This window comes from Mchenga conophoros, linkage group LG2, assembly GCF_057382185.1.
Source record: "Mchenga conophoros isolate Kocher_MC1m ecotype Shallow Benthic linkage group LG2, M_conophoros_male_GT1.1, whole genome shotgun sequence".
Lineage (NCBI taxonomy): Eukaryota > Metazoa > Chordata > Actinopteri > Cichliformes > Cichlidae > Mchenga > Mchenga conophoros.
Genome location: NC_140527.1, coordinates 2,342,679 through 2,370,657, shown reverse-complemented (window position 1 = coordinate 2,370,657; position 27,979 = coordinate 2,342,679). Strand labels below are relative to the sequence as shown.

The following is a 27,979-nucleotide window of genomic DNA, read 5'->3' as shown; positions in this document are numbered from 1 at the left end:
TTAAGAAAGAGAAACATCAACTGATTGAATCCATGAATCTGAAAACGTGTTTGTGAGTGAAAGAGACAGACATGTACAGACTGAACTATCTGTTCAACAGTCAGAGTGTTTCTGTAACAGGAGACACTCTTTACACTCCACTCAGCACAGGGACACTGAGCAACCAGGAAACAAGAACATAAACCCAGGATAAAGAGTTTGAGTGAATGTGGTGTTGAAGGTGTGGAGGTGGATCAGAGTGTCAGAGGAGACTCTGTAGAAAGACAGAGTGCCAGTAGGACAGTCCACATACACTGCTGCTCTGTTAGAGACAGAGGAGGAGGAGGAGATGGATGTTTCTGTGTTATTGTGCCAGACAAAACAAGGACCATCAACAGAGCAGTTCAGACTCCAGGACTGATCATTCCATCCAAACCCACAGTCATCACAGTCTCCTTTCCTTCTGATTCTTCTGTAATTCACTGATATATAAACCTATCCTCTGCAGTCGACCTCCCAGTAACAGCGACCAGTCAGACCATTTCTACACAGCAGCTGAGAAACATCAAATCTGTTTGGATGATCAGGATATGACTGAACCTCCTCCACATGTGTCACCTTCCTGTTGCTGTCAGACAGTTGGAGCTTTGTGTTCACTGTGTTTGTGTCGATTGTGAGTTGACAGGAATCTGATGGAGAGAACAAACACAATCCAGCTGCAGTTATTGATCCATCATCTGTTCATTGATTGACACTTTGATGATGACTCCTGACATGATGAAGATGGTTGAATGTGTGCTGCTTTGTTTTCATGAATCACATTAAAAACACACTTACTTTACACACAATTCTTGGGGTTATAACAGTGGTTTAACTCGTCACAGCGCACAAAGATATGGAGAAGACTGAAGCTCAGTTCTTCAAACTTCTCCACAAAATTCAAAAGTTGCTTCTGTCATATTTTCACCCAAGAGATTTAGCAAATGGACCTCGGCGGGTCCAGCAATGATTTAAACACAGCTCAAAACCATACACACGCCATTCACACCTGCATTTCAACACACATTGTCAACACACTTCCAACAATGCCCACTTAATAATTTCTTTTATAAACAGAAGCTTATTTTATTTTACACAGACGTCTTACAATTATAACAATAAACAGACGGATCCCTGACATACTCAACACCAAAACCTACACAATTTCGACAAATTTTAGCAGCATCCACCTGGAATCTGACCTACTTAATGGCAGCGTCTTTCACCAGAGTCTGACCTTCTTTAAAATCAATTTACCAGTAAACTGCCGGACCACAACTGGCTCGATTTTCTAAAATTCTAAAACAATTTAAAAGCGTTGACCAACGCAAGGTTTATTCCTCAGCATTCCCACGCCCGAAATCTGGTTTTCTACTGACCAAATAAGTGCATAAAGAAATCCTTTGATCATTAGCTATTTTCAACCAAGGTCCCAAGTCTTGGCAGGTGCTACCTGGGATAATCCTCACGCCGGAGGGTCCTTTTACACATCTGTAAAAGGCAGGGAGTTCCCACTCCTGAACTTTGCACTTAACAAAAATGACCAATCACCTATATATTCTCAAACACACATTATTCTCTTTGTGTTTTACCATGAACGAACATGTGACCTTTAAATCAGTACTGTCATTCTCCAAGTTTCATTATCATTACTTCAAAGTTTCACTTTCTTTTCAAGAATTCATCAAAAATCAAAACAGACATTTACCATTAATTAACTGAGTAGACTTTTAATTTTGTCGTCCAATTCAGCACACTTTGGATAAAAATCAACAGGCATGTGCCTACCTTTCTATAAGAGCCCAGTCCACTCAGTCGAACCACTGGATCGTGTCCGTCCGTCTGACCCCCCTCGGGCCCCGGATTTCTCCGTCAACACCTCCAACCGTTTTTCCTCAATATCCGGGTGATGGCACCAAAACTGTCCCGAATTCTAAATATTGAGGATAAGAACAAACCAACACTGGCCCAGAAGAGTGCAGTCAAACAATGATTTTATTGAACACACGCATGGGAAGATGTACACTGCAACACATCAGCATAGACCTTCGCCCAAAAATACACTTCAGAATGCCCCTTCATGCATTAACAAGAATATGACATGCATCAGATGATGATGATGAGATAGCCTTTATTTGTCAGTTGCAGGTCTTTTGCCCACAACCGAGATGACAGACCTTGCCGACTGTACATACAATACACAAACATCACATTGGGGAGACAGGTCAGGCCAGGTAGCGAGGAAAAAAACATCGAAATGTGCAACACAAAAGGATAATACAGGAATGCACAGATATCAACACACCATAGCACAATAAACACAGACAAGCAGCATGGCAAAGAGTTCCAGTGTGTACATCTGATCTGGGACCGCTGCAATCTTTCGACTGCGCCTCCAGCTGACCCGATGTCCACATCAGAGGGGAGGTAAGCGTTGGAGGTGGCGTTGGATCCGGGGTAGGGAGGGTGATGCGTCAGTGAGTGCTTATCAGTGTATATGTATGTGTGTGTGTGTCCATAGCTCAGCTGAGACAGTGTCCTTCGCCCTGCCAGGCTAAGTAAACAGTCTTCCAGCCAACCCAGGTGGCCTTGCATGGGATGGGAAGGAACAGACTCAACACAGTCGTTATCAGGGTGTTGTTGTTCAGCTCCAGCCTTGAGCCCACAGCTGGCGCCGAAGGGGTAGCCGCATTATGATGGTAATTTTCCTTTTGCAACAACTCATGAGAATTTCAAGCTGTTCTTTAACACTCCGACACTGGTCTCTCAATCTTCCGTTGGATAGCCGCGAGTTTCTCCATGTTATTAACCTTCAGTTCCGTGGTCTTGTCATTCTTTTGCTCAAAGAGCAGATTCTGAGACCTCACGACCGCAGTCAGCTGTTACAGTACACGGTCAATTAAAAAGCTAAAAACAGACAAAGAAGTTCCTCTTTCTATCACATTCTTCCATACATGGCAATTTGTTTCACCCTCCAGATGGTCCCTGTGGGTTTGCAACCTTCTCGACTCTTCTTCTGTCACCTGTTACTAGGCAAACTCAAATGCAGTTAGAAGCTAAATGAATTCCAGGCCTTTGGCCTGGCCTATCTTTAAAATCATTTGTGTTTGTAAGCGTTTAGGACTTTTCACTTTCTGCTGCTCCAAGTCACTTACACCATGGATTGTCGGGACATCGTGCCAAACGAAGCTTAAGACCTTTAAATAGACTGAGCATCAACGCTTCATGAGCACAATGCAATGTGTGTATAAAATGATTATAGCCACACCTTTAATAAAAGTTTTAATCTAATGCCAGTAGCTTTTAATGCAATGATAATGATGAAAGCCATATGTATCAGTAAAATATTTTCTTTATTCGCACACTAACTACAAACTAACTACACACTAACTAACTAAAACACGCTAAAAATCACAAATCTCTCACGTATCAAAATTCGCTCTCTCTCTCTCAACATTACATGGCTCTCATACACATACTGTTAGACACTGATAACGGAACAGTCCAACATTTTCACAAATACACTTCAAGGAGTGGTAGTCATGTAAATATTGTCATCTGATTGGTTTGGATCCTCTAGTTAGTCACAGAAAGAGCCGTGAGATGAAAAACCATTAGCAGCTAATGCTAATACTGTTGTCCCTTGCTTTATAACAATGTGAGCAGCTAATGCTAAGTAGGCCGCCGTTACAACAAATGCTATTTTGATGTGAATTAGCATTATCCGCTAATGCTGACACTGTTTACCTTTGGTTTAAAACAATGTCAGCAACTAATGCTACAGTAAGTAGGCTTCCATTCGCAGCTAATGCTAATTTAAGGTAAAAAAAATCATTAGTAGCTGATCATTTATATGCAAAAAATTTAACGTGAACCATGATTTAATGTCATCAAGACAGTCAAGTAAAACTTTAAAGGAGTCTGCAGATTTCTTTTTAATGGAAAAAAAGACTTGAGAATCGTCAGCATAACAGTGGAACGAGATTCCATGTTTTCTAAAAATAGAACCTAGCGGGAGCATACACAGGGAAAAAGTATTGGTCCAAGGACAGACCCTTGTAGGACCCCACAGGTAAGTGGGGTGGATGTGGAAGAAGAGCCATCAAACCTGACAGAAAAACTCCTGAGTTAGGTAGGATCTGAACCATTTAAGTGCAGTACCCTTAATGCCCACACAATTTTTCAATCTTGATTGCAGAATTCCGTGATCCACTGTACCAAATGCCGCACTTAAATCTAAAAGTACTAAAATGACGGTATTTCCAGAATCGGTAATCAGTAAAAGATCATTAAGAACTTTTATGAGCACATTTTCACTGCTATGTAGCACTTTAAAACCAGACAGAAATAATTTTAAGATGGCATTAGTCTCCAGAAAGGCTTGAAGCTGGAGAAAGGCAACTTTTTCTAAATTTTTACACAAAAAAGACAGTTTAGAGATTGGTCTAAAAATTAAGTTGTGTCACAGTAAGTTTTTTTGAGAAGTGGGTGGACAATAGCATGTTTAAGATCAGGTGGAACAGTTCCAGTTTCCCATGCGTTATAACGATGTGATAGTTAATGCTAAATAGGTTGCCATTAGCGGCTAATAGTAATTAGGGGTGAATAATTATTAGCAGCTAATGGTAATACCGTTTTCCCTTTCTTTATAACAATGTGAGCAGCTAGTGGAAGGTAGGCTGATGTTAGCAGTTAATGTTAATTTGATATGAATTAACTATTCACTTTAGCTAAAGTTATTAAGTTATTAAGTTAGCTAAAGAGTTGGGATGCTGTGTAAGACATAAATAAAGCAAAAATACAAAGGTTTGGACACTGTTTTGCATGTTTCCCTACTGTAGGGGTCTCTGCAAGCATACAGGGCTCTGAGAGGGTACAAGATGACAACTTTAGAATTCTACAAGAAACAGTCGATCATATTTGTTTGTCAAAGCTGAATCCAGGGCAAACTACGCTAAATTAGCGTTTTTAGCTAACAGCTACAATAAGCATAAAAGTTACTGTACGGCTATCATTTGTTAACATGACGCTCATTCTTATACATGTAATAAATTTATTACCAACCTGGTCATTCGACATGACAAATGACTTCTGAAGTCTTAATTCAGCTCAAGATGCTGTAGATTCCCGTCAGTAACACTTTCGGTCCTATTAATCTGCGCTCGATTACTCTTGAACCGGAACCAGATGTAAGTCCCAAAAAACTGAATTTTGGAACTGAAATTGAATTGTAAAACTGAAACTGAATGGTGAGAAGTGAATCTGAAATTATTCGAGATCTAAATTTTTAAAGGATAAAATACGGTTTCAAAGTAAATGAATTCATTTTCAAAATATAATATTCAATTTCAATTTAGTGATGATCATTTTCATACCAATAAATTGAATTTCATTCATTAGGCTAATTCATATTCAGTTTTTAAAAGCATTTATTCAAGTTACAATTCAGATTCAATCCAAGCAATTCAAATTCAAATTTAACTTATTCAAATTCAGTTTCTGATGGCACAGATTTCTGCCCATACACTAGCAGTGACAGGAAGTGAAAGCTCTTTTTAATCAGAGTGCAGCATTGAGTCTGTGAAACTTCTGGAATATTGATCAGTTCAGTTAATCAGTCACACGCTGTTTGTGAACTGAGGGTGGCGCTGGAGGAAAGGTCATGGGGTCATTTAAAGGTCAAAGGGTACTCTCGTGGGTTCTGTGAGATTATTATATCATCTTATGCCACGTTATACCTCTAATTAAAGATTGTGAAACTATTATGTAGTTTTAGGTTGCATTATTCTCCTGACTTAGAAGAATGTGATAACTGTTACATTTATTAGACTGATTTGTATTACATTAGACTGCTGATTTCTTGTGAATGAATACATAGTTTTATGATGCATTATACTGCTGAGTTATAAGAAATGCTGTTTGTGTAGAATCATGGCCTTTCTTTTCTGATTACAAAGAGAAATGGTAAATGGCCTGCATTTGTATAGCGTTTTCTAGTCCATAGGACCCCAAAGCGCTTTACACTACATTCAGTCATTCACCCATTCACACACAGGCGATGGCAAGCTACGTTGTAGCCACAGCTGCCCTGGGGCGCACTGACAGAGGCGAGGCTGCCGGACACAGGCGCCACCGGGCCCTCTGACCACCACCAGTAGGCAAACATGGGGTTAGTATCTTGCCCAAGGATATTTGACATGCAGCCCAGAGGCTGCCTGGGATCGAACCACCGACCTTCTGATTAGTGGCTGACCTGCTCTGCCACCTGAGCTACAGCCACCCCAGAACATACTGAACAGGGAGCCAAGGTCGTAACTCAGGCTCACTGAGAGAGAGAAAGAATGTGGATGTTTAGGCTTTTATGACTAGGTGGGGGCCACCAGAGGCTATGAGAGTTTGAGTAACGGTTTGACATTTTGAGATCTGCTGTTACCCTCTTCAGGCACATCTCCCATCCGGATGGTCAATGCTCAAAAGTGTTGTATGGAATAATGAGAATTGTATGGAATAAAGGGATTGTTGATTGAGCATTTATACAACGAGTGTTGTTCTTCCTTCTGCCCAAAGATCAAAGAATTGGAATATTTAACAGTTCAAAGCTGCATCACTGCCCAGTTTAACAGCAAAGATTAAAAATGAGTCTGATTCAAAGGTTTCAGTCACAGACTGTAAAAGGACAGAGCAGTCCAGATACACTGAAGATCCTGTCAGATCCAGAGGGACACACAGGGATGATGCTGGACTCTACATTGTGTCTGACAGTGGAGCTGTTCTCAGAGCAGTTCACTCTGCAGCACTGACAGTCATCTGCACTTCTTCTCATTCCTCTATCAGTCACTGCTGGATGAAGCTCTCCTCTCCACTCCACCTCCCAGTAACATGGCCCAGTCAGAGCGTCTCTACACACAAGCTGCTGCTGCTTCGACCTCTCTGGATCATCAGGACACAGCTGCTCCTCTCTAGGCACACACACCGTCCTGTCTACTATCAGGACCACCTGCAGAGAGAAGAAGGAAGAGGAGATAAACGAGTGTTTCCAGAGACTCTTCATCAGCTGTCAGTCAGTGATGCAGCACATCCTTTCACGGTCCTGACTCTCTGGACTCAGTGGTTTTGTTTTGATTATTATATATTATCTTTGTTTTTGGTTCTGTACTCCCTCTGTTCCAGTTCTGTCAGGTCTTTGTGTAATGTCTAGTGTTTCTGGATCTAGGTTCATGCTTTCTGGTTGTTTCCTCCTCGTCATGTTCATTAGGTTCAGCTGTGTCTCCCTCCTGTGTCTAGTTCCCTCGTTACCTTGTGTCTGTATATATAGAGTGTGTTTGCCTGTGCTGGTTGTAACTCTGTCTGCGTTTCATGGTGTTCTCTTCATTCGTTCTCTGTCTTTCTGCTCTTTGTCCTGCTTTGTTATTATTTCAGGTCTCATTAGTTTTCCCAGTTTAGGTTTTTAGTAGTTTCTCGTGCCTCATTTCCTGTTTTCCATTTTGTAAATAAACGTTCACCTGCATCTAGCTGTTTCCTGCATCTTGGGTCCTTGTTCTACAAACACCACATGGCTTGCCCCGGCAGCCGTGACACATCCAGTATAAAGAGCAGCAGGGACTTCAGTGCTGGGACTGTACTAGGACTCGTTGTTTCACTTTTGCTAATCTTTACATTGGATTTTTATTGAAGTTGGTGAAAATGTTTTTCACTCCTAGTTTGAGTTTGGACTTTCATTCATTAGAATAAACTTGGTGTGTCCACTCTGAGCTCTGTAGGAACCCCAACAACAAGCCCAACAATCCAGAAGGACGGTTCCAGCTGTTAACTGGAGGAATTCCATCCAAACATCTGCTCTCACTAAATTCTTCCTCACCTACAGACTGTGTTCTTCACTGCTTTATCTTGGAAATGAATGCAGTCATTGGTCTGCGTGCTGCTTTGTTCAGAGAGCTGATTGGATGTTTACAGTGTTTGATCAGAGAGTGTCAGCCATTACTATGGTGACCATAAAGGTCACAAAAAGGCAGAAACAGGAAGTGTTTGTATCCAATCCTGAAGCCTGTCACCATTCTCCTCTCACAGCTTCTTTGTTTCATACCGACTGTGTTTAGTACAATACTGCTGACAGCACCACCCACACACTCCAACACTCTACTGACCTCAGAGTCTCCAGTCTGTAGTCTGGACTCTCCTGAAGATCAGACAGCTGCTTCACATCTGGATCCTGCAGGCTGTAGTTTCTCCTCAGGTCCAGCTCTCTCAGGTGGGTGGGGTTGGACTTCAGTGCTGCTGCCAGATAATCACAGCTGTTCTCTGACAAACCACAGTAACTCAATCTGTATAAATAAAGTAATAAGGTCGTTAAGATAAGATGGGGCCTGATTATTTAAGACCTTGTATGTGAGGAGCAGGATTTTGAATTCTGGATTTAACAGGAAGCCAAAACAGGAGAAATCTGCTCTCTCTTTCTAGTCCCTGTCAGGACTCTTGCTGCAGCATTTTGGATTAGCTGAAGGCTTTTCAGGGAGTTTTTAGGACTTCCTGATAATAATGAATTACAGTAGTCCAGCCTGGAAGTAATAAATGCATGAACTAGTTTTTCAGCGTCACTCTGAGACAGGATATTTCTAACTTTAGAGATGTTGCACAAATGGAAGAACGCAGTCTTACATATTTGTTTAATATGTGCGTTGAAGGACATGTCCTGGTCAAAAATGACTCCAAGGTTCCTCACAGTGTTACTGGAGGCCAAGGTAATGCCATCCAGAGTAAGAATCTGGTTAGATATCATATTTCTAAGATTTTCAGGGCAGAGTACAATAACCTCAGTTTTATCTGAATTAAGAAGCAGAAAGTTAGCGGCCATCCAGGTCTTTATGTCTTTAAGACATTCCTGCAGTTTAACTCATTGGTGTGTGTTATCTGGCTTCATGGACAGATAGAGCTGGGTGTCATCTGCATAGCAGTGTAAATGTATGCTATGTCTTCTAATGATACTGCCTAAGGGAAGCATGTATAATGTAAACAGAATTGGTCCTAGCACTGAACCCTGTGGAACTCCATAATTAACCTCAGTGTGTGAAGAGGACTCTCCATTTACATGCACAAACTGGAGTCTATTAGATAGATATGATACAAACCACTGCAGCGCAGTACCTGTAATACCTACAGCATGTTCTAATCGCTCTAATAGGATATTATGGTCGACAGTATCGAACGCTGCACTGAGGTCTAGCAGGACAAGCACAGAGATGAGTCCACTGTCAGAGGCCATAAGAAGATCATTTGTAACCTTCACTAAAGCTGTTTCTGTGCTGTGATGAGCTCTGAAACCTGACTGAAACTCTTCAAATAAACCATTCCTCTGCAGATGATCTGTTAGCTGTTTGACAGCTACTCTTTCAAGGATGTTTGATATAAAGGAAGGTTGGAGATTGGCCTATAATTAGCTAAGACTGCTGGGTCTAGAGATACTTTTTGAGTAAAGGTTTAACTACAGCCAGCTTGAAGGCCTGTGGTACATAGCCGATCATTAGAGATAGGTTGATCATATTTAAGATCGAAGAATTAATTAATGGCAGGACTTCTTTGAGCAGTTTTGTAGGAATGGGGTCTAAAAGACACGATGGTTTAATTACTGAAGTTAACTCAGAGTCTTTTTCTCCAGTTGTTCTTTCTAAATGAATATCAATGGTACTAAAAGTAGCTGTAGATAATGTGAGAAGATTATGAGCAATTTTTTCTCTAATGATTAAAACTGTATTTATGAAGAAGTTCATGAAGTCATTACTAGTTAACGTTAAAGGGATGGTTGGCTCAAAAGAGCTCTGACTGTTTGTCAGCCTGGCTACAGAGCTGAAGAGAAACCTGGGGTTGTTCTTATTTTCTTCAATCAGTGACGAATAGTAAGATGTTCTGGCTTTGCGGAGGGCTTTCTTATAAAGCAACAAACTATTTCTCCAGGCTAAATGATGATCCTCTAAATTTGTGACACGCCATTTCCTCTCCAGCTTACGAGTCATCTGCTTTAGGCTACGTGTTTGAGAATTATACCACCGAGTCAGGTACTTCTGATTAGAGACCTTAGTTTTCACAGGAGCTACAGTATCCAGAGTCGTACGTAGTATTAAATCTGGTTCTTGTCATTCTTTTACTGAATAGAGAACACAACTCAGTCAAAATATTTATACCGTAATTGTCGGGCTATAAGCCGCTACTTTTTGCACAAGCTTTGAACCCTGCGGCTTTTAGTCAGGTGCAGCTTTTCTATGGATTGTCCATGATTTTTGTGATATCGTAAGATGATTTGTTTTGTTTGTTCCGCTGTTGTACGGCACTACGTTGCCTGGCGGAAGGATCGGGGTTCAAGAGTGGTATGTTGGTCACATGTCCGTCCGCCAGGCAACGTAGTGCCGTACGAAGTAGCACGAAAAACAAACTTCAAAGTAGCGCTACGCGTTCAGCGGGAGGCGTGGATGACGAGCGGCGATAAACTTGCGAAAAGCAAGTTATGCTCAACTCCACCGGTGGAATCTGACAGCGTGGAAAAGTGTGAAAACATCCACAATCACCAACGGATTTTGAAGGGCTGGACTGCTGCATGATGGAGAGGAGGACACCGCCACGGCCCTTCAGAGGGTGTTCGACTCTGACACTGACAACGAGGATTTCTTTGGTTTTGAAAGTGACAATGAAGGAAAGAAGCTGAGAGTGGATGACAAAGCCACCCTGAGCCTGTTCGTTTCCGACACTGGAGAAGAGGACTTTGGTGGTTTTGTACTACATTTGTTACTCATTTATGAAGCACAGTACATGTTTCGTACTTGTAATTACCGCTACTTGTACATATACCTAAAAAGTTATGCAAATATGTACCCGTAACTTGTTTTTCAAAATATTAATAAAAGGGGTGTGTCCCCAAACAGCCATCTCTTTCCTGACAATTCCCTTTGTGCATATTCTCTTACATATGATAAGTCAACATTGAAACACCTGCGGCTTTTAGTCAGGTGCGGCTAATGTATGTACAAAACAGGATTTTCCCCTAATTTTAGCTTGTGCGGCTAATATTTAGGTGCGCTTTTTAGTCTGGGAAATACGGTAATTATTTTATTTAATCATCTTCTGGAAGAGAGAGACATGCACAGTCCAAAGCCAATTTGCAGATCTCTAGCATTAGAAGCCAAAAATGTGTATCATATAGGTGTTATTTTGGTCCTTTACACATCACACATAGTTTCGATAAAAACAACTCCTGTGCTGCACTAGTTTCACTTCCTGTTCTCTGCAGCTCTGCACAAAACTTCCTGTTTTAATTCTCCTCTAAATTAAGACTCCGTTGTTAAGGCAACCTGTCACCCTCTGACCTAGTTCTCTCTCACAGCTGGCCTTGCTTTATACAGGCCTTTAGTATTAAAATACATGAAACAATATGATCAGAAAATAAGCACTAAGAATATATATTTATTCTGTAACAGTAGTGAGGAGGCAAAGTTATTAACAAGATAATCGACCTCTGCTGGAGTAGCGTCAGGTAGCTGCTCTGCTCCGTGTTGTGTGGTGGAAATTTCTTTATTCTGTGTATTAATCACATATTTTAACATCACATCACTTTAGCAGTAGTATTATCACTTTCTCACTTAGTTGTATGCATGCGGAATGTTATCACAAGTGGGCCTCAGGTTTTATTGCATCTTCACAGAGGGCCTTTTGTAGAGTTGAAGACATCTAGGCACCCTGCTCAAGGGAGGTGACTGGTTGTAACTTTTCTTAGAGTGGGAAGGGGTCAAGGATGAGCTGGACTGAAGGTGTAGGGATATGTGATGTCCTATGGAATGTTCTTTGTTTGAGAGTGTCTGTGTGTGTATAAAAGAGTCCAAGGCAGTGGCCATCGTCAGAGATCATTCCTGGTGTTTGGCCTGGATGTTTCTCTCCACATTGCAATATGTTTATTAAACCCACTTCAAATAATGCTCACTGGGTGGTTTGCAGGTTATTTTTTAAACTTACATGACAATATGGCACTGCGAGCAGGGTCCCTCACGTGAAGCTTCACTCTGTGATGGGTCCGCGGGGACTGATCACACCGGCTAAACTAAGGCTGAGTGCTGTGTGAATGGACTTTAGAAGACTATTTGAGTTTGACATGTGCCACACTGGAGTTGAAATGGCAAAGGAAGAGACTGAAAAGAAGAAAAATAAGTCGAAGCAGAAGTAGAATGGCGAACTGGGCCTCTGATACGTCAACGACTGTGACCTGCTGCAGATGTGGGAGACAGACAGCAGCGGTGAGAAGGAGGGAGAAGAGAGCATGGAGGAAAAATGAAGTCTGTTGTTGTTAATGTGAGAGCACATGAAAATTGGGTTGAAAATTGAGGCCGACTGACTCGTGGAGGTTTAGGAAGTGTCCGGAGCATCGCAACAAATGGTAAAAGAATGCTAACACACGTACACAAGCAGAGAGTGTATTAACCCTCCTACTAACACACACATGCAATGAACATCACACTCATGACATGCCCATATTTCTCATCACTGTTAAAACAGGGAAAACTTAACATACACTTGTTATCAAATGCTGAGTTTATCCACTGCTGACAATTAACTGTCCAGGTTGCAGGTTAACCTTTGGAAAAGAGACTCTGGTGTGACCAACCAGTGATCAGACGATAAATTTAGTTGGTAATATAGTAAAATTATGAGATGCTTTTTGCTGATTGAGCAACACAAGTGATTTACTGTATGAGGGAAATTCTGTGAAGGACTGAAAGGCGACATCATTTAAAGACAATTCATTTATGATGAATAAATAAGGTTAAAGGTCTCCAAAAGTTGATTCTGTTCATCTGGATGTAGCGTTTTGTGGGAGAAACGTTTCGTCACTCATCCAAGTGACTTCTTCAGTCTCAGCTGACTGCAAGTTTCCCCAATCTTATAAACAGTACATTTGCATAATGACTGAAACCAGCCCACTGAAGGAGCAAGGGGCTGGGAGGTCAGTACAGACTCTAACAGACTGAGTTTCCTGTTTCTGATGTATGGGTGAAGCTTGCACCTAGAGACACACACCTGATTATATGGGAACAAACATGCTTTGTAAAATACATGATAGCATGTCACATGTTTCTTTTTTTGTGAAAAAAAAATATTTTGTTGAGAGTGATCACAAGGTGAGTTCCTCCAGATTACAATGGGCTGTGGAGAAATTCCCTTATCCGGGTGGTAAGTCTTATCAGGTGGTAAGTCCTGTGTTTAAAAGGATTACGCGATTCAATCCATTTTATAATCATAAAGACTTGTTTTTTCAGTTGGTACAGGACATTGAAGATGATAACAGTGGGTGAATTATATTCTTAAACTTAGTTACAGGACATCTACTGTGATGAAGTCTACTCCCCACTGCTGTGTGATCAGTTATTGTAAATTTAAATGTTATTAGGAAATCAGACAAGAAAGGGCACCTCCATGAATTGCTACCTTATTGTGGTGGAGGAATTTGTGTGTCCCAGGGATCCCAGGGGCTATGTTTTGTCCCCTGGCAGGGTCTCCCATGGTAAGTTATCTGGTCTCTCACCCAGAACCAAAGAGCGATTCAGAAGACCCCTATTAAATAAAAATTGAGGGAACAGTTAGCCTGAGTTAGTGCGTGGGGCTGAGAGGTAATGACTAGATATAGTCGGATTCACCTCAAAGCATGACTTGCGACTCCCAACTCTGGATAGTAATGTTTTGGGGGATTTAATGAGAGCTGCTCCATCCAAAGTGGGATGGATGCCGTCTCTCCTAACAAGCCCGGGTTTCCCCCAGAAAGTTTCTCAATTATCTCTAAAGCCCACATTGTTTTTGGATGTTGGCCTGTGTTTTGTATGATGTATGTATGTTTTGTGTTGGACTGTTGTCTCTAAAGCAAACTGCCATTTTGGTTTGGATTTCAGTGTCAGAATGTCTTTAAGGTGGAATGAAGAGGTTAAGAGTTTCATAGTGAATTATCCAGTGGAGGATTTTTCCTTCTTCTTTGAGTGTTTGAAATGTGAACATTGTTCTGCTACAGTCAATGGACCAAACCAGAGAAGAAGAAAACAGACTTTACCATGAAGATCTTCAGTGTGGATCAGTATAATAGCAGTTTTATGTCTGCAGTTTAGTGTCAGCACAACTTTCACATTATTTTCATCTCAGCACAACTAAAACATGCTGACTGACCTCAGAGTTTCAAGTCCACATCCTGGAGTCTGCAGAAAACCACACAGCTGTTTCACTCCTGAATCATGTAGGTTGTTCAGGCTCAGGTCCAGCTCTCTCAGGTGGGAGGGGTTGGACTTCAGTGCTGCTGCCAGATAATCACAGCTGATCTCTGACAAACCACAGTCCCACAATCTGTAAAAAGAATGAAAGATGTAAGTTTATTAGACAAAGTGTGTGCTTGAAATCATTCAGTGTTTCATCATCTGTTCAGAGCTGAAGAAGGTTCAGAATGTAGAAGTTTAGAAAATGGAAACTCCAAACAGCTGAAGCCAACAGGAAGCAGCTTCAAACAAACACAACAAGAGAAAAAACTCTGAATGTTTCACAAATAGATGGTAAATGGCCTGTATTTATATAGCGCTTTTCTAGTCCCTAAGGACCCCAAAGCGCTTTACACAACCAGTCATCCACCCATTCACACACTGGTGATGGCGAGCTACATTGTAGCCACAGCCACCCTGGGGCGCACTGACAGAGGCGAGGCTGCCGGACACTTGAGCCACCGGCCCCTCTGACCACCACCAGTAGGCAACGGGTGAAGTGTCTTGCCCAAGGACACAACGACCAAGACTGTCCAAGCCGTGGCTCGAACCGGCAACCTTCTGATTACTCCCAACTCTTGAGCCACGATCGCCAATAGAGTCATACATTTACCATAAACATATGAAAAATGGTCTAGTTTTACTGTGCGAAACAAAAAAACTGAACAGGAAACAGAGTCCAAAACAAACAAACAAACAAAAAAAACTACCAGTTCAGGAGGCTGACAGTAGGACTGTGGTGAAGGCTGTACAGTAAAGCTAGACAAAAAAGCTGAAACTGTAAAGCTGTGAGTGAAAGAGCTTCAGTGTCTTTAACGTTACAGATAACTTTCTTATTTCCACACTGATGAAAGCATCATGGTTTTGTTTCATGCTGCATTTATTGAGTCACACTGTGAAACTGTGCTGAACCACAGCTGAACCAGCATACCTGTACAGCAGACACTTACAGCACTTGGCTGCTTCCATTGGACCCTCTGCACAGAGCTTCAGTTTCCTCTTCTGGTCCCAAAGTGCAGAACAACAAGGTTTCAAACAGCTTCGTTCCAGCAGCATCAGCCACAGAAATGCAGAGAGAATCCTTTGGTTGTGTTGTATGATGCTGTTTGCATATCTGGTCTGTGTTGCTTTGTAAAGATGGATCATCTACTGCAGCTCCAGATAAATAAGCTGGACCTGAATCTGGTAGCTTCACTTATAAGACACTTGTGATGGGAACATGTGAGAAATTTTGTGCAGACAAGTGTGGATTTTGAGTCTGGGACGAGTTCTCGACAGTCTTTGTGGAGATCCACATTCTGCATACTGCCTGTGAGAAGCTGGAGACACTTCTTCTCCAAATCCACTGAGCAGCTTCTCGCGGTGGTATTAGCTTCATGTGTGCATGTTAGCATTAAGCCCAGCAGGTCAGCTGATCTGTGGACAGCACCAGCATCTTTAACTAAGTTTGAGAGGTGAGCAGTCTTTGGGAGCCTTTACTGTCTGATAGTGATGTTTAAACGATGGCTCAGAGCAGAATTTGTTTTGCTTTTCTTCTATTATTTTGTGTAGCTTCTGCTTCACAGGTATTCTCTGAGATGTTCTCTGAAATGTTTCCCACTGTTGAACAAACTTTCACAGTTGCTTCATAAAAGAGATCTCCTGTGGAGTCCATCTGTGCACACACAATACTGCCAAACTCATCTCATGCTGAACGCACACACTTTGTAGGAATCATCTGTACTTTGACTGTTTCTCAGGTCAGCTTCAGGTAAGCCATTTAGCATTTCTCCAGTCAGAATCACAGAGCGTCACATGACGTCACACAAGCTGATTGGTCAGCTGCAGTGATGGTGGTGGAGCAGCATTATTGATGATGCTGTAGAACAACAGGAACACGGGGATATCAGACTATTAGTGGGTTTAGTCATTCCTGCTGCACTGTCTGTCTTTCTTATTGAAGTGACCTGCTGAGAGCTCACACTGTTCTCTGTAGAAATTATGTCAGTCTGACTCGACACATGTTTGGAGGCATGTTTGATGTTTGCTCTTCTGGAAACTCTCAGTATCAAATATGGAATATGCAAAGGAATGGAGACAGGCTTCAGTCTTTATGGACCTGTTTCTGTAGATGCCACCATCAGTCTACATGTTTGTACATCAGCTTATGAAATCCTGTCTGCTGTTGAAGTCTTTATTTATTACTCTTCACCTGCTTCACTGTCACTGTGTGGGCGGAGTTGCCTGAGCCCCAGCCACACACACAGCTCCTCTCTGGAGTTAAACTTCTGGTTCATCTCCGCCTCTTTTCTTCATCCTCCATCTCTTTTCTCTTCTTCAGTGTTCTGCAGCCATGAAGCCTCACAGCTGTTAACACACCCATACCTACGGTGGCCCCTAGACACAAAACACGTACAAACTCCAAAGCACATGCAAACTCCAAAACACGTACAAACTCCAAAACACTTGCAAACTCCAAAACACTTGCAAACTAAAAAACACATGCAAACTCCAAAACACGTACAAACTCCAAAACACGTACAAACTCCAAAACACGTACAAACTCCAAAACACTTGCAAAATCCAAAACACTTGCAAACTCCAAAACACTTGCAAACTCCAAAACACAACGGAAGTGCTCCAGGACGCTAGGGGCAGTGTTGAGCTCGATTTGCAAAATAAACGGCAAGTTTGTCTGTATGGGACGGTCTAGTCTCCTTCGCGCTTCCCAGGTTGCCTAGCAACCGTGATACTAACCGCTGGAAACGTGTCATACAACTTGGTTTGACAGAAATGAAGGAGAACATATTTTGTTCATTTGTTTGTTTGTTTCTACAAGAGCTTTGTGTGACTTGATAAGTATCTGAGGCTGAGACCACAGGACAGTAAAACATGATTTTTGGGCTTCATTTCTGTACTGAACAGTTATTTCAAGATTAATTAGTAAATAAGAATTAGCTGATGTTGTTCATGAGACTAAAGTCATATCACTTTGGTAATGTAAATATAATATGGCCAATATTATAGTTATTATATTAATCATTATTAGCTATTACAGCAGTGAACATGAACTCTGTGTCAAATACTGAGCTTCAGTACAGATTCAAGTTGCAGTTATTTACATGTCTTATCACCTTAAATCTTCACTCAAAGACAAGTATCTTTGACAGTGCATATATAGGTTAGAGCTGGGCGATATGAGATTTTTTCATATCACGATATGTTTTTTTCATTTCAGGTGATAACGATATCTATCACGATATAAGCCAAATAACTATATTTGTAAGATTTAAATGTGCCGTTGCTCACAAGTAAAATGTGAAATAATCAGCAGCTTGTTTTTAAATATTTATTTCCCATAATAAGTTCAACAGGGTAGATGTACTTAAGGAACATGAGACTTTTTCAGATAAATAAAGGCAAATATTGCAAACTACACAAAAGGCAGCCGCTAAAGCGTTTAAGTTTCAAAATAGAACAAATGAAACAGACTAAATTGTCAATTCCACTTAGAAACAAAATATTAATTCTAAAAATAAATCTTAGTTTGTTTTACAGAAGAACAGACAAAACTGACTAACTTTTGTCAATATCAAATAAACTGAGAACTAAAAGGAAATTCTCAATCTCTCCTTGTTGTATAGCTGAGCTTTTCAAACAGTTTTAACAGTTACTTTAGTCTGACAAAAGCCGAATGACGAATTAGCGCTTCCAGTCAGAGACTGAGGCTACGTCCACACGTACACGGGTATTTTTGAAAACTGAGATTTTCCGTTTTCGTTTTAAAAAATAATCCCGTCCACACATAAAGGCAGAAATGAAGGAAAACGCTGCTATGAACATGCCAAAGCAGCAGGTGGCGCTAGATTCCTAACCGTGCAGAAATGTTGGCCAACCCACACATGCAGGGCCTTGGAGTGGGGGTATGTCACCAGGGTGCAGAGGAGGCTACCCCCCCCCCCCCCCCCCTGTCCCCTTCTGGCTGCCTCTGCCTCAATTTTATCCCACAACTTAGACATTCACATTATTCACACTCTCATTACACATACATATAGGATCTTGGGGGTGGGCACAATCACGGAGTCCAAATCACCATCAGGGTGTATACCTCACCCCTGACGTCGTTGCCCACCTCTCAATTTTAAATACACTTAGTCATTGAGGGTTAGCAGGAGGGACTATGCGCTTACCTGCTGCTCCTTGGCAGGTAGCTCCAAGCCCTCCTGGGTTTTAATTGCACCTTAGAACACATATGCATCAACACTACAATGAGCGGGTGGAGGGAGGTTTGGAGTCTTCTCCCACCCCCATTCTCTGCGGCCTGCTGGAGCGGGAGGGCTAGTAGGAGGAGTTGGCCGTCCGACTGCGGTCTGGGGTGTGGGGCCTCCCTGCTGCTGCGGAGTCGGGGTGGTCTGCCTCTCCCCACCGCAGGGAAAAGGGTAACACCACCTGGGTCTGGGTGCAATTCCCCCCTCCAGGGGCAAGGGTACCTAGACCCGGTTTGTAGAGTACGCTTGGGGAGTGTGATTGTGTGTACAGCGTCTCTTTATGTCTGTCTCCACGTTGGTTGAGTGTGGAGTGAGTGCATATGAGAGCATGAGGGTGGGAATGGATGTTTGTGTCTGTGTGTGCCTGTATGTCTGTGTCTATATGTCAGGTTGGGTATCAGACGCCACCTCTCTGGGGACATCTCAGGCCCTCCAAGGTTTGGAGGCCTATCTCCACCCACCACCACTTCCCCTGCCGGTGGCGGACTCCCTCAGGTGTCGGTGTGTTGGTGGTTCTTTGTGTCTGGGGGTGGGCGTCCGGGTACACACCGGCTCACTCCTTGGCGGCCGCTTGTCGGGGCCTGGGGCCTGGGGCTCGCTCGGGCCCCTTTGGAGGTGGGGTGCCCCCGGCCTCTCGGCCTAGGGCTCGGTCACTCAGGCGCAGCTGGGGGCCGGCGGAGCTCACGGGCGCGTCACTGCAACTCCCCCTGACTTCTGCTCCGCGGCTGCTGGGCGAGCCCTCATCTGGGACTCTCCTCAGCTCTTACTGGGACAGTGGCGCGGCTGCCCCTCTGTTGGTCTTCCATGGTCTCTTGTGTTCTGGGGGCCTCTGGATGTCTGGAGTTTTGATCTCCTCCATACCCGCTTCACACCCTGGAGGACGGGGCTGTGGCCCCCCCACACCCTCTAGCAGATCATTACATGGAGAAACCTTTGGAATGCAAGCATGCTGATCCACACAGGTGTACACATGGGTATTCACAGACGCGGACTAAAGCTTTCTTGGCTGCTGCCTCAAAGCACACTGTGCGCTGTCTATCTTGCGTGCTGCACAATATCGTTTATTACTTAGTAAATACTGATATCTATGACTAGCTAGTTTATTGTGATGGTGCTTTGTTTTCTCTATTATTATGTTGCTCTTTGTTGTTTGCTGTCTCCTCTGTTTGTTTTTGTTTGTTTGTTTGTTTGTTTTTTTTCTCCATACAGGTGACCCAGGAGTTTTTTTTTTTTTTTGTCTCTCTTCCCCCCCCTTCTCACCGTCTCTTCTCCCCTTTGGTTTTCTTTCTTTCTCTCCCCCTCTCTCTCTCATTCATTCCCCCTGTCCTATTTATTTAAAAAAAAAAAAAAAAAAAGAAATGTTGGCCAATCAGAAGTCTAGAAGCCTCGGTGGGAAAAAGTAAACAAAGCTGGGGCATAGAAGCAGAACCGAGTCGTATGTGTGGACGGACAGTAACTGTGTGTATGTGTAAGCATGTAAACACTGCAGAGAGTAGAATTAACAGTATTGTAGAAATTCATTTCACCGAAACAATAACGTGGCGCACAGTGTGACGCATGCACCAGTTTATTGTATTTCCAGACTTGCTTTCGGCACAATTTACAGTGCACGCTACTCTGTTTTTGTCAGACTTGAAATAGCCGAAATACCTTCAAACTACGGAACTTCTATGGCTCTTCCGTTCGACAATCTCTCCGGCGTTGGAACCATCATCTGTTTTCTCTTCGGTCACGCTCGGTTGATTTTTCTAGTCGGCGCACTCATTTCCTCCATTATGCGCTGGCTCCATTACGCGCTGGCTGCTTCCCAAACAAACACACGTGCGGCTTGGCACTTGTGCTGTACGTAACAAGTCACGCGACGTGACGCTGCGGCTGTGATTGGTTCGGCTCTGCGCTACTGAATTTGGATCGGCTGACCTTTTTTTTTTTTTTTTTTAAGAGAACAAGAGCGGCGAGGTCTATCGCGATAGCTTAATTTCTCTATCGAGTAAAAGTTATATCGCGATACATATCGTTATCGTTCTATCGCCCAGCTCTAATATAGGTGTATCATATATAAGAGACAAATGTTGTTCCTTCAGTATGCTGGCATTACTAAATTTGGCTCATTGCTTACATATATTTATAAAAAGAAAATGTACAAGCTGTGATAACTGTGTCTGATAGAATGAAGAGTAGACTGATATATGAAATATTCCTTTATTGGGTGAGAAAATCAGACCATGTCATAACTGCTTTAAGTCATACAGAATAGATATCAGAGCCTTAAACAGGCTGACGTCTGCTAAATGGGTCAAACTGGGCAGAAAGTCTACAAACACATAACATCCTTATAGAATATGATGTAACACTATAGATCAACTTACCTCAGAATATATAAAGCATATAAACAATTACAGCAATATGATGCAACAAACACAGCAGCTACTGATCCAAAATACTCAAAGCTTCATAGAACTGGAACCAACATTTATTTTTAGGTCCATTCTGCTGCTGATACATACAGTGGGGCAAAAAAGTATTTAGTCAGCCACCGATTGTGCAAGTTCCCCCACTTAAAATGATGACAGAGGTCAGTAATTTGCACCAGAGGTACACTTCAACTGTGAGAGACAGAATGTGAAAAAAAATCCATGAATTCACATGGTAGGATTTGTAAAGAATTTATTGGTAAATCAGGGTGGAAAATAAGTATTTGGTCAATAACAAAAATACAACTCAATACTTTGTAACATAACCTTTGTTGGCAATAACAGAGGTCAAACGTTTACTATAGGTCTTTACCAGGTTTGCACACACAGTAGCTGGTATTTTGGCCCATTCCTCCATGCAGATCTTCTCGAGAGCAGTGATGTTTTGGGGCTGTCGCCGAGCAACACGGACTTTCAACTCCCGCCACAGATTTTCTATGGGGTTGAGGTCTGGAGACTGGCTAGGCCACTCCAGGACTTTCAAATGCTTCTTACGGAGCCACTCCTTTGTTGCCCGGGCGGTGTGTTTTGGATCATTGTCATGTTGGGAGACCCAGCCTCGTTTCATCTTCAAAGTTCTCACTGATGGAAGGAGGTTTTGGCTCAAAATCTCACGATACATGGCCCCATTCATTCTGTCCTTAACACGGATCAGTCGTCCTGTCCCCTTGGCAGAAAAACAGCCCCATAGCATGATGTTTCCACCCCCATGCTTCACAGTAGGTATGGTGTTCTTGGGATGCAACTCAGTATTCTTCTTCCTCCAAACACGACGAGTTGAGTTTATACCAAAAAGTTCTACTTTGGTTTCATCTGACCACATGACATTCTCCCAATCCTCTGCTGTATCATCCATGTGCTCTCTGGCAAACTTCAGACGGGCCTGGACATGCACTGGCTTCAGCAGCGGAACACGTCTGGCACTGCGGGATTTGATTCCCTGCCGTTGTAGTGTGTTACTGATGGTGACCTTTGTTACTTTGGTCCCAGCTCTCTGCAGGTCATTCACCAGGTCCCCCCGTGTGGTTCTGGGATCTTTGCTCACCGTTCTCATGATCATTTTGACCCCACGGGATGAGATCTTGCGTGGAGCCCCAGATGGAGGGAGATTATCAGTGGTCTTGTATGTCTTCCATTTTCTGAGGTAACAAGTGGGAGACAGAAAAGCTTCTCACAGAAGACGTTACAGGTCTGTGAGAGCCAGAGATTTTCCTTGTTTGAGGTGACCAAATACTTATTTTCTACCCTCATTTACGAATAAATTCTTTACAAATCCTACCATGTGGATTCATGGATTTTTTTTCACATTCTGTCTCTCACAGTTGAAGTGTACCTCTGGTGCAAATTACTGACCTCTGTCATCATTTTAAGTGGGGGAACTTGCACAATCGGTGGCTGACTAAATACTTTTTTGCCACACTGTACTTTAGGTTTCTGAATATTACACTTGTTGCTGCCTTTCACAGTGTGTAACTTGAAGGCCCTGAGTACTTTCTCCCACACTGAAAACACTGCAATGATCAAATTATTTGAACATTACCTAATAAGACTGATTCAGGACAGACAATTAGTTATTTTAAACTTTTCTAGCAGTCCTTCACAAACAGGGAACAGTCTGTCTATTCTCTCCATCTGTCAGCTGCTGCTGGCTCTTCCTCCTCCTCTTCCTCACACACTGCTGAGTTTGTCCTGGTGGATCATCAGGGGTGCAAAGCCTCACAGATGATGTGCAGCAGTGGGTCCCTCAGTCTGTCCTCACTCTGGACACTTGCAGTTGTCACACATGGAAATCAAATGTGTGATAAGCTGCAGGATTCAAACACAAGTGTAACTTATAAACACATGTTCATACTTTTATTCCACAATCAGAGAGAAAGAAACAGAGAGAGTGCAGGACAGACAGACAGGTGACAGTCTCAGGTGTACACACTGCTACACAACAGCACAAAAGAAGCAGGATTTAGTGTTTGTGTTATTACGAAACAAGAAGAGTTCCAGATGGTGCAGTGGACACATGTGTGACTCCTGTGATTAAAGCATCTTTCTTTCAGCTTAACGAGTGAACCGTCAGCTCGTTCAAACACACGTTAAAGTCCGTTTGGCTCGACACCACCGAACAGAGGCAGCAATATAACATAGCTAACATTAACAGTGCAGTGGATCCTGCTTGTGCCGTGATGTTCAGGACTGCAAACCGAGCAGCATCACTGACTTTCAGCTTGTTGTGTTTGTGGATATATGACTGACTTTAATTATCCACAAAATCATCACATTCTCTGTCAGATTAAGGTCGACTATTGAACGGCGTATATTTTAAAGGCTTTAAAACCAAGTTAATGTCACATAACTTTCCCGACATGTGGCCAACAATAATGGTTTAATGTTCTTCATTAAAAAAAAATATTTGCGCATAAATAAGTGACATAATATTCAGTACTTACTTCTGAAAGTTTACTCTTCCTCCGCTCCGCTTCCACCGTTTTTTTTTTTTCGGCAAAATTATCCACACCACCACCGCACTATGAAGTCTGGGATATGTTGGGCCATGAAGGCAACACCGACCCATCCTTAAAATTCAGGGAAATTAAGGATGCATTTGAGGGCCGCATTTCGAGCAGCCTTTGAATTGGGAAATCCTTCTCTTGTCGCTGTGACGTAATCCAATCCAATCCAATCCAACTTTATTTATATAGCACTTTTAAAAACAACAAAGTTGACCAAAGTGCTTTCCAATAATAAAACAGAGATAGCAGTTAAAACCATACTTTAAGCATACAATGAAATCAATAAACAAAACAAATATATAATTGAAAAAGAAGATAAAAATAAATCAACATGAGTAGAATAAACAATAAGATATACAATGAATAAGATTAACAAAGTAAAAAGATTAAGAATGACCAACAGCTGACTAAAAACTGACTACAAACTGGCTCTGATAACACTCCTAGAAGGCCTTTGAAAAAAAGTGTGTTTTTAAAAGTGATTTAAACATTTCAAGTGTTGGGGCCAGCCTAATATGGAGGGGCAGTTTGTTCCATAGTTTGGGGGCACAACAGCGAAAGCTCGGTCCCCTCGGTGTTTCAGTCTCGACATGGGGACAGCAAGGAGTGACTGGTCAGATGATCTGAGAGACCTTTGTGGAGTGTATTGGTGTAAAAGGTCTGACAGGTAAGACGGAGCCAGGCCATTTAAGACTTTAAAAGCAAGCAATAAAATTTTAAAATGAATTCTAAAATGGACAGGCAACCAGTGTAAGGAGGCAAGAACAGGGGTAATGTGCTCACGTTTGCAAACTAATCTGCCTTAAAATGCGGCCTTTAAGGCTGCAAACCCCAAATCCGGTCATTGGTACTTCCTGGCTTGTGTAGTTACTAGGTAACAAAAGCTCAACACTGCCCCTAGCGTCCTGGAGCACTTCCATTGTGTTTTGGAATTTGCATGTGTTTTGGAGTTTGTACGTGTTTTGGAGTTTGCAAGTGTTTTAGATTTTGCATGTGTTTTGGAGTTTGTACGTGTTTTGGAGTTTGCAAGTGTTTTAGATTTTGCATGTGTTTTGGAGTTTGTACGTGTTTTGGAGTTTGCATGTGTTTTGGAGTTTGTACGTGTTTTGGAGTTTGCAAGTGTTTTTTAGTTTGCAAGTGTTTTGGATTTTGCAAGTGTTTTGGAGTTTGTACATGCTTTGTCTCTAGGGGCCACCGTACATACCTGACCAGCTAGCATTACCCAGCATGCCGTGCAGCAGTGTCAGTTTGTAAGTGTGCAATAACTTCTGCTCCAAACTGTTTGTTTCACAGATTGCTGTGTGCCTTGACCTTTGACCTGCTAAAGACAGTCAGCTGTGGATTATTCATTGTTTTGTCTGATACTTAGAACTGTGAGGAAGAACGGTAATCAGGGTCCCCTCTCTCTGAATTAAGAAAGGTCGGCAGGCTGCTCGGCACCCTGTGGAGGGCCGTGTGTGGGGCACGGGCCATACGTTGAGTATCACTGTTTGAAATGTAAATATTGTTCTGCAACAGTTAATGGACTAAACCAGAGAAGAAGAAAACAGACTTTACCATGAAGATCCTCAGTGTGGATCAGTATAATATCAGTTTAGTGTCAGCACAACTTTCATATCATTTTCATCTCAGTACAACTCAAACATGCTGACTGACCTCAGAGTTTCAAGTCCACATCCTGGACTCTCCAGAAAACCACACAGATGCTTCACTCCTGAATCATGTAGGTTGTTCAGGCTCAGGTCCAGCTCTCTCAGATGGGAGGGGTTGAACTTCAGCACTGCTGCCAGATAATCACAGCTGATCTCTGACAAACCACAGCGCTCCAGTCTGTATCAAGAATGAAAGATTAAAGTGTATTAGACAAAGTGTGAGCTTGAAATCATTCAGTGTTTCATCATCTGTTCAGAGCTGAAGAAGGTTCAGAATGTAGAAGTTTAGAAAATGGAAACTCCAAACAGCTGAAGCCAACAGGAAGCAGCTTCAAACAAACACAACAAGGAAAAAAAAATCTCATTGACGTTTTTCTGAATGTTTCACATTAAAGTAATATATTTATCATAGAAACATGAAATTTTTTTAAGTTTTGCTGTGTGAAATAAAAAAACTGAACAAGAAATATCAGAGTCCAAAACAAACTACCAGTTCAGGATGTCGTGAACTAGCTGTGTGCAGGCAGATGAGCACCCAAATGGAAAACTCACAGAGACAAAAGCTAAACTCAAAATCTCTGCTTTATTGCAGGCTTCACAAAGAAACACAACTAAACTGGGAATGTTAAGCTGAGCACCGAGGGAACACAGAGAAAGGCACACAGGGGGTAAAGTCACAAGGGGAAATCAAATAAGCAACATCTTAATAGAACAACCTAGGAACCATGGCATAAAGAAAGAACAAAATACAAAAACACGAAAACTAAGAATGCTAAATGTGCACGTGAGGATGGATCACTGCAGCTCCAGATAAACAAGCTGGACCTGAACCTGGTAGCTTCACTTCGAAGACACTTCGAAGACGGGAACGTGTCAGAAGTTTTGTGCAGACAAGTGTGAATTTAGAGTGTGGGACGAGTTCTCCACAGTCTTTGTGGAGATCCACATTCTGCATACTGCCTGTGAGAAGCTGGAGACACTTCTTCTCCAAATCCACTGAGCAGCTGCTCGTGGTGGTCAAACTCTACTGTGGTCACGAACAGCTGGACGCGTGATGGCCAAGTAGTTCTTCCTGTAAACTTATTTGAGGTGAGCTTGAAGCTGCTGCTTGGGGAGCATGCAAAGCTGGTTATATTACTGGAAATGTTCTGCAGACGAGTCTACGTGCTCACAACAAAAGTTGGTGCAGACGACGCTGTGCCCGCTCCGATGCTGATTGGTTGGAAAGTGGGTGGGAACAGGGAAGAGAGCGACAGCAGTGTTCAGCAAAAACATGGAGGATAAAAGAAGAGGAGCAAGAGAAGCTCAGATGGAGCCTGCAGTGGACACTTTTCGTTGTTTTAAGACTCATTTTCACTTCAGCTTCACCAACAACAGCACAAGTAGAGCAGCTTACTGACTGCATGGCTGTGACAGCGCCCCCTGGTAACTGTAAACCTCTACAACATGTAGACGGCCGTCTGCTGCTCATTTCTTTGCCAGCATCACAGGAGCTCTTTATCCTGTTCTTTACTCTCATTGGTTGTTTGTGTGCTTGGTTTTACAACAGTAGTCATTGTGATTGTTCAAAGAAGACAATCAGCTGTGACTAAATGCAACTCCTACAGCAGTGATGGGAATAACTACTACTACTACTAGTTTCTTTTTTTTTTTTTTTTTTGTGTCCCGTTTGGATCTTTACCATCAGAATTGTTGTCTTAAGGCCAAGACAGATGCCAAGCGGATTTATTTTACCAAGTGGATCATCATGGCCTTGCCATATTGGTCCATTTGATTGACCTTTATTATAATTATGAATTTATTTTATTTTCATTTGCTACAAACGGGACAGACATGACTGGGGGATAGGACAGGGAGAAAGAATGAAAGAAAGAGAGGGAGAGAAAGAAAACCAAAGGGGAGAAGAGGCGGTGAGAAGGTGGGGAAGAAAGAAAAAAAAACAAACAAACAAAAAAACAAAACACCTGGGTTACCTGTATGGAGAAAAAAAACAGAAGAGAAAGCAAACAACAAAGAGCAACATAATAAAAAAACGGCACCATCACAATAAACTAGCTAGCAGTAGATATCAGTAGATACTAAATAATAAACGATATTGTGCAGCACGCAAGATAGACAGCGCACAATGTGCTTTGAGGCAGCAGCCAAGAAAGCTGTAGTCCGCGTCTGTGAATACCCGTGTGCACACCTGTGTGCATACCTGTGTGGATCAGCATGCTTGCATTCCAAAGGTTTCTCCATGTAACGATCTGCTAGGGAGTGTGGGGAGCCACAGCCCCGTCCTCCAGGGTATGAAGCAGGTGTGGAGGAGATCAAAACTCCAGACATCCAGAGGCCCCCAGAACACAAGAGACCAAGGAAGACCAACAGAGGGGCAGCCGCGCCACTGTCCCAGTAAGAGCTGAGGAGAGTCCCAGATGAGGGCTCACTCAGCAGCCGCGGAGCAGAAGCCAGGGGGAGTTGCGGTGACGCGCCCGTGAGCTCCGCCGGCAGCCAGCTGTGCCTGAGTGACCGAGCCCCAGGCCGAGAGGCCGGGGGCACCCCACCTCCGAAGTGGCCCGAGCGAGCCCCAGGCTCCAGGCCCCGATAAGCGGCCGCCAAGGAGTGAGCCGGTGTGTACCCGGACGCCCACCCCCAGACACAAAGAACCACCAACGCACCGACACCTGAGGGAGTCCGCCACTGGCAGGGGAAGTGGTGGTGGGTGGAGATAGGCCTCCAAACCTTGGAGGGCCTGAGATGTCCCCAGAGAGGTGGCGCCTGACACCCAACCTGACATATAGACACAGACATACAGGCACACACAGACACAAA

At 42.8% G+C, this 27,979-nt stretch overlaps 1 protein-coding gene and 1 pseudogene across 1 annotated transcript; both read right to left on the bottom strand.

The window, feature by feature from the left end:
* Positions 1 to 51: 51 nt before the first annotated feature.
* On the bottom strand, positions 52 to 6,473 carry LOC146581452 (stonustoxin subunit beta-like; annotated as a pseudogene).
* On the bottom strand, positions 2,003 to 27,979 carry LOC146581451 (uncharacterized). The gene is made up of 5 exons (XM_085282854.1): positions 27,366 to 27,979; positions 25,170 to 25,343; positions 14,206 to 14,379; positions 8,163 to 8,339; positions 2,003 to 7,015 (listed from the first exon to the last, which is right to left on the bottom strand). The coding sequence occupies exons 1-5, from the start codon at positions 27,956 to 27,958 to the stop codon at positions 7,006 to 7,008; spliced, it is 1,128 nt and encodes a 375-aa protein (XP_085138980.1). The 5' UTR covers positions 27,959 to 27,979; the 3' UTR covers positions 2,003 to 7,005.

What these genes read in the sequence shown, in the direction of transcription:
- LOC146581451 (XM_085282854.1), bottom strand. Translation starts at nt 27,958, where the DNA reads ATGTCTGTGTCTATATGTCAGGTTGGGTGTCAGGCGCCACCTCTCTGG. An exon ending in AAGCATGCTGATCCACACAG is followed by an intron (nt 25,344 to 27,365) that starts GTATGCACACAG and finishes TTCTTGATACAG; the next exon opens with ACTGGAGCGCTGTGGTTTGT. An exon ending in TGTGGACTTGAAACTCTGAG is followed by an intron (nt 8,340 to 14,205) that starts GTCAGTCAGCAT and finishes TTATTTATACAG; the next exon opens with ATTGAGTTACTGTGGTTTGT.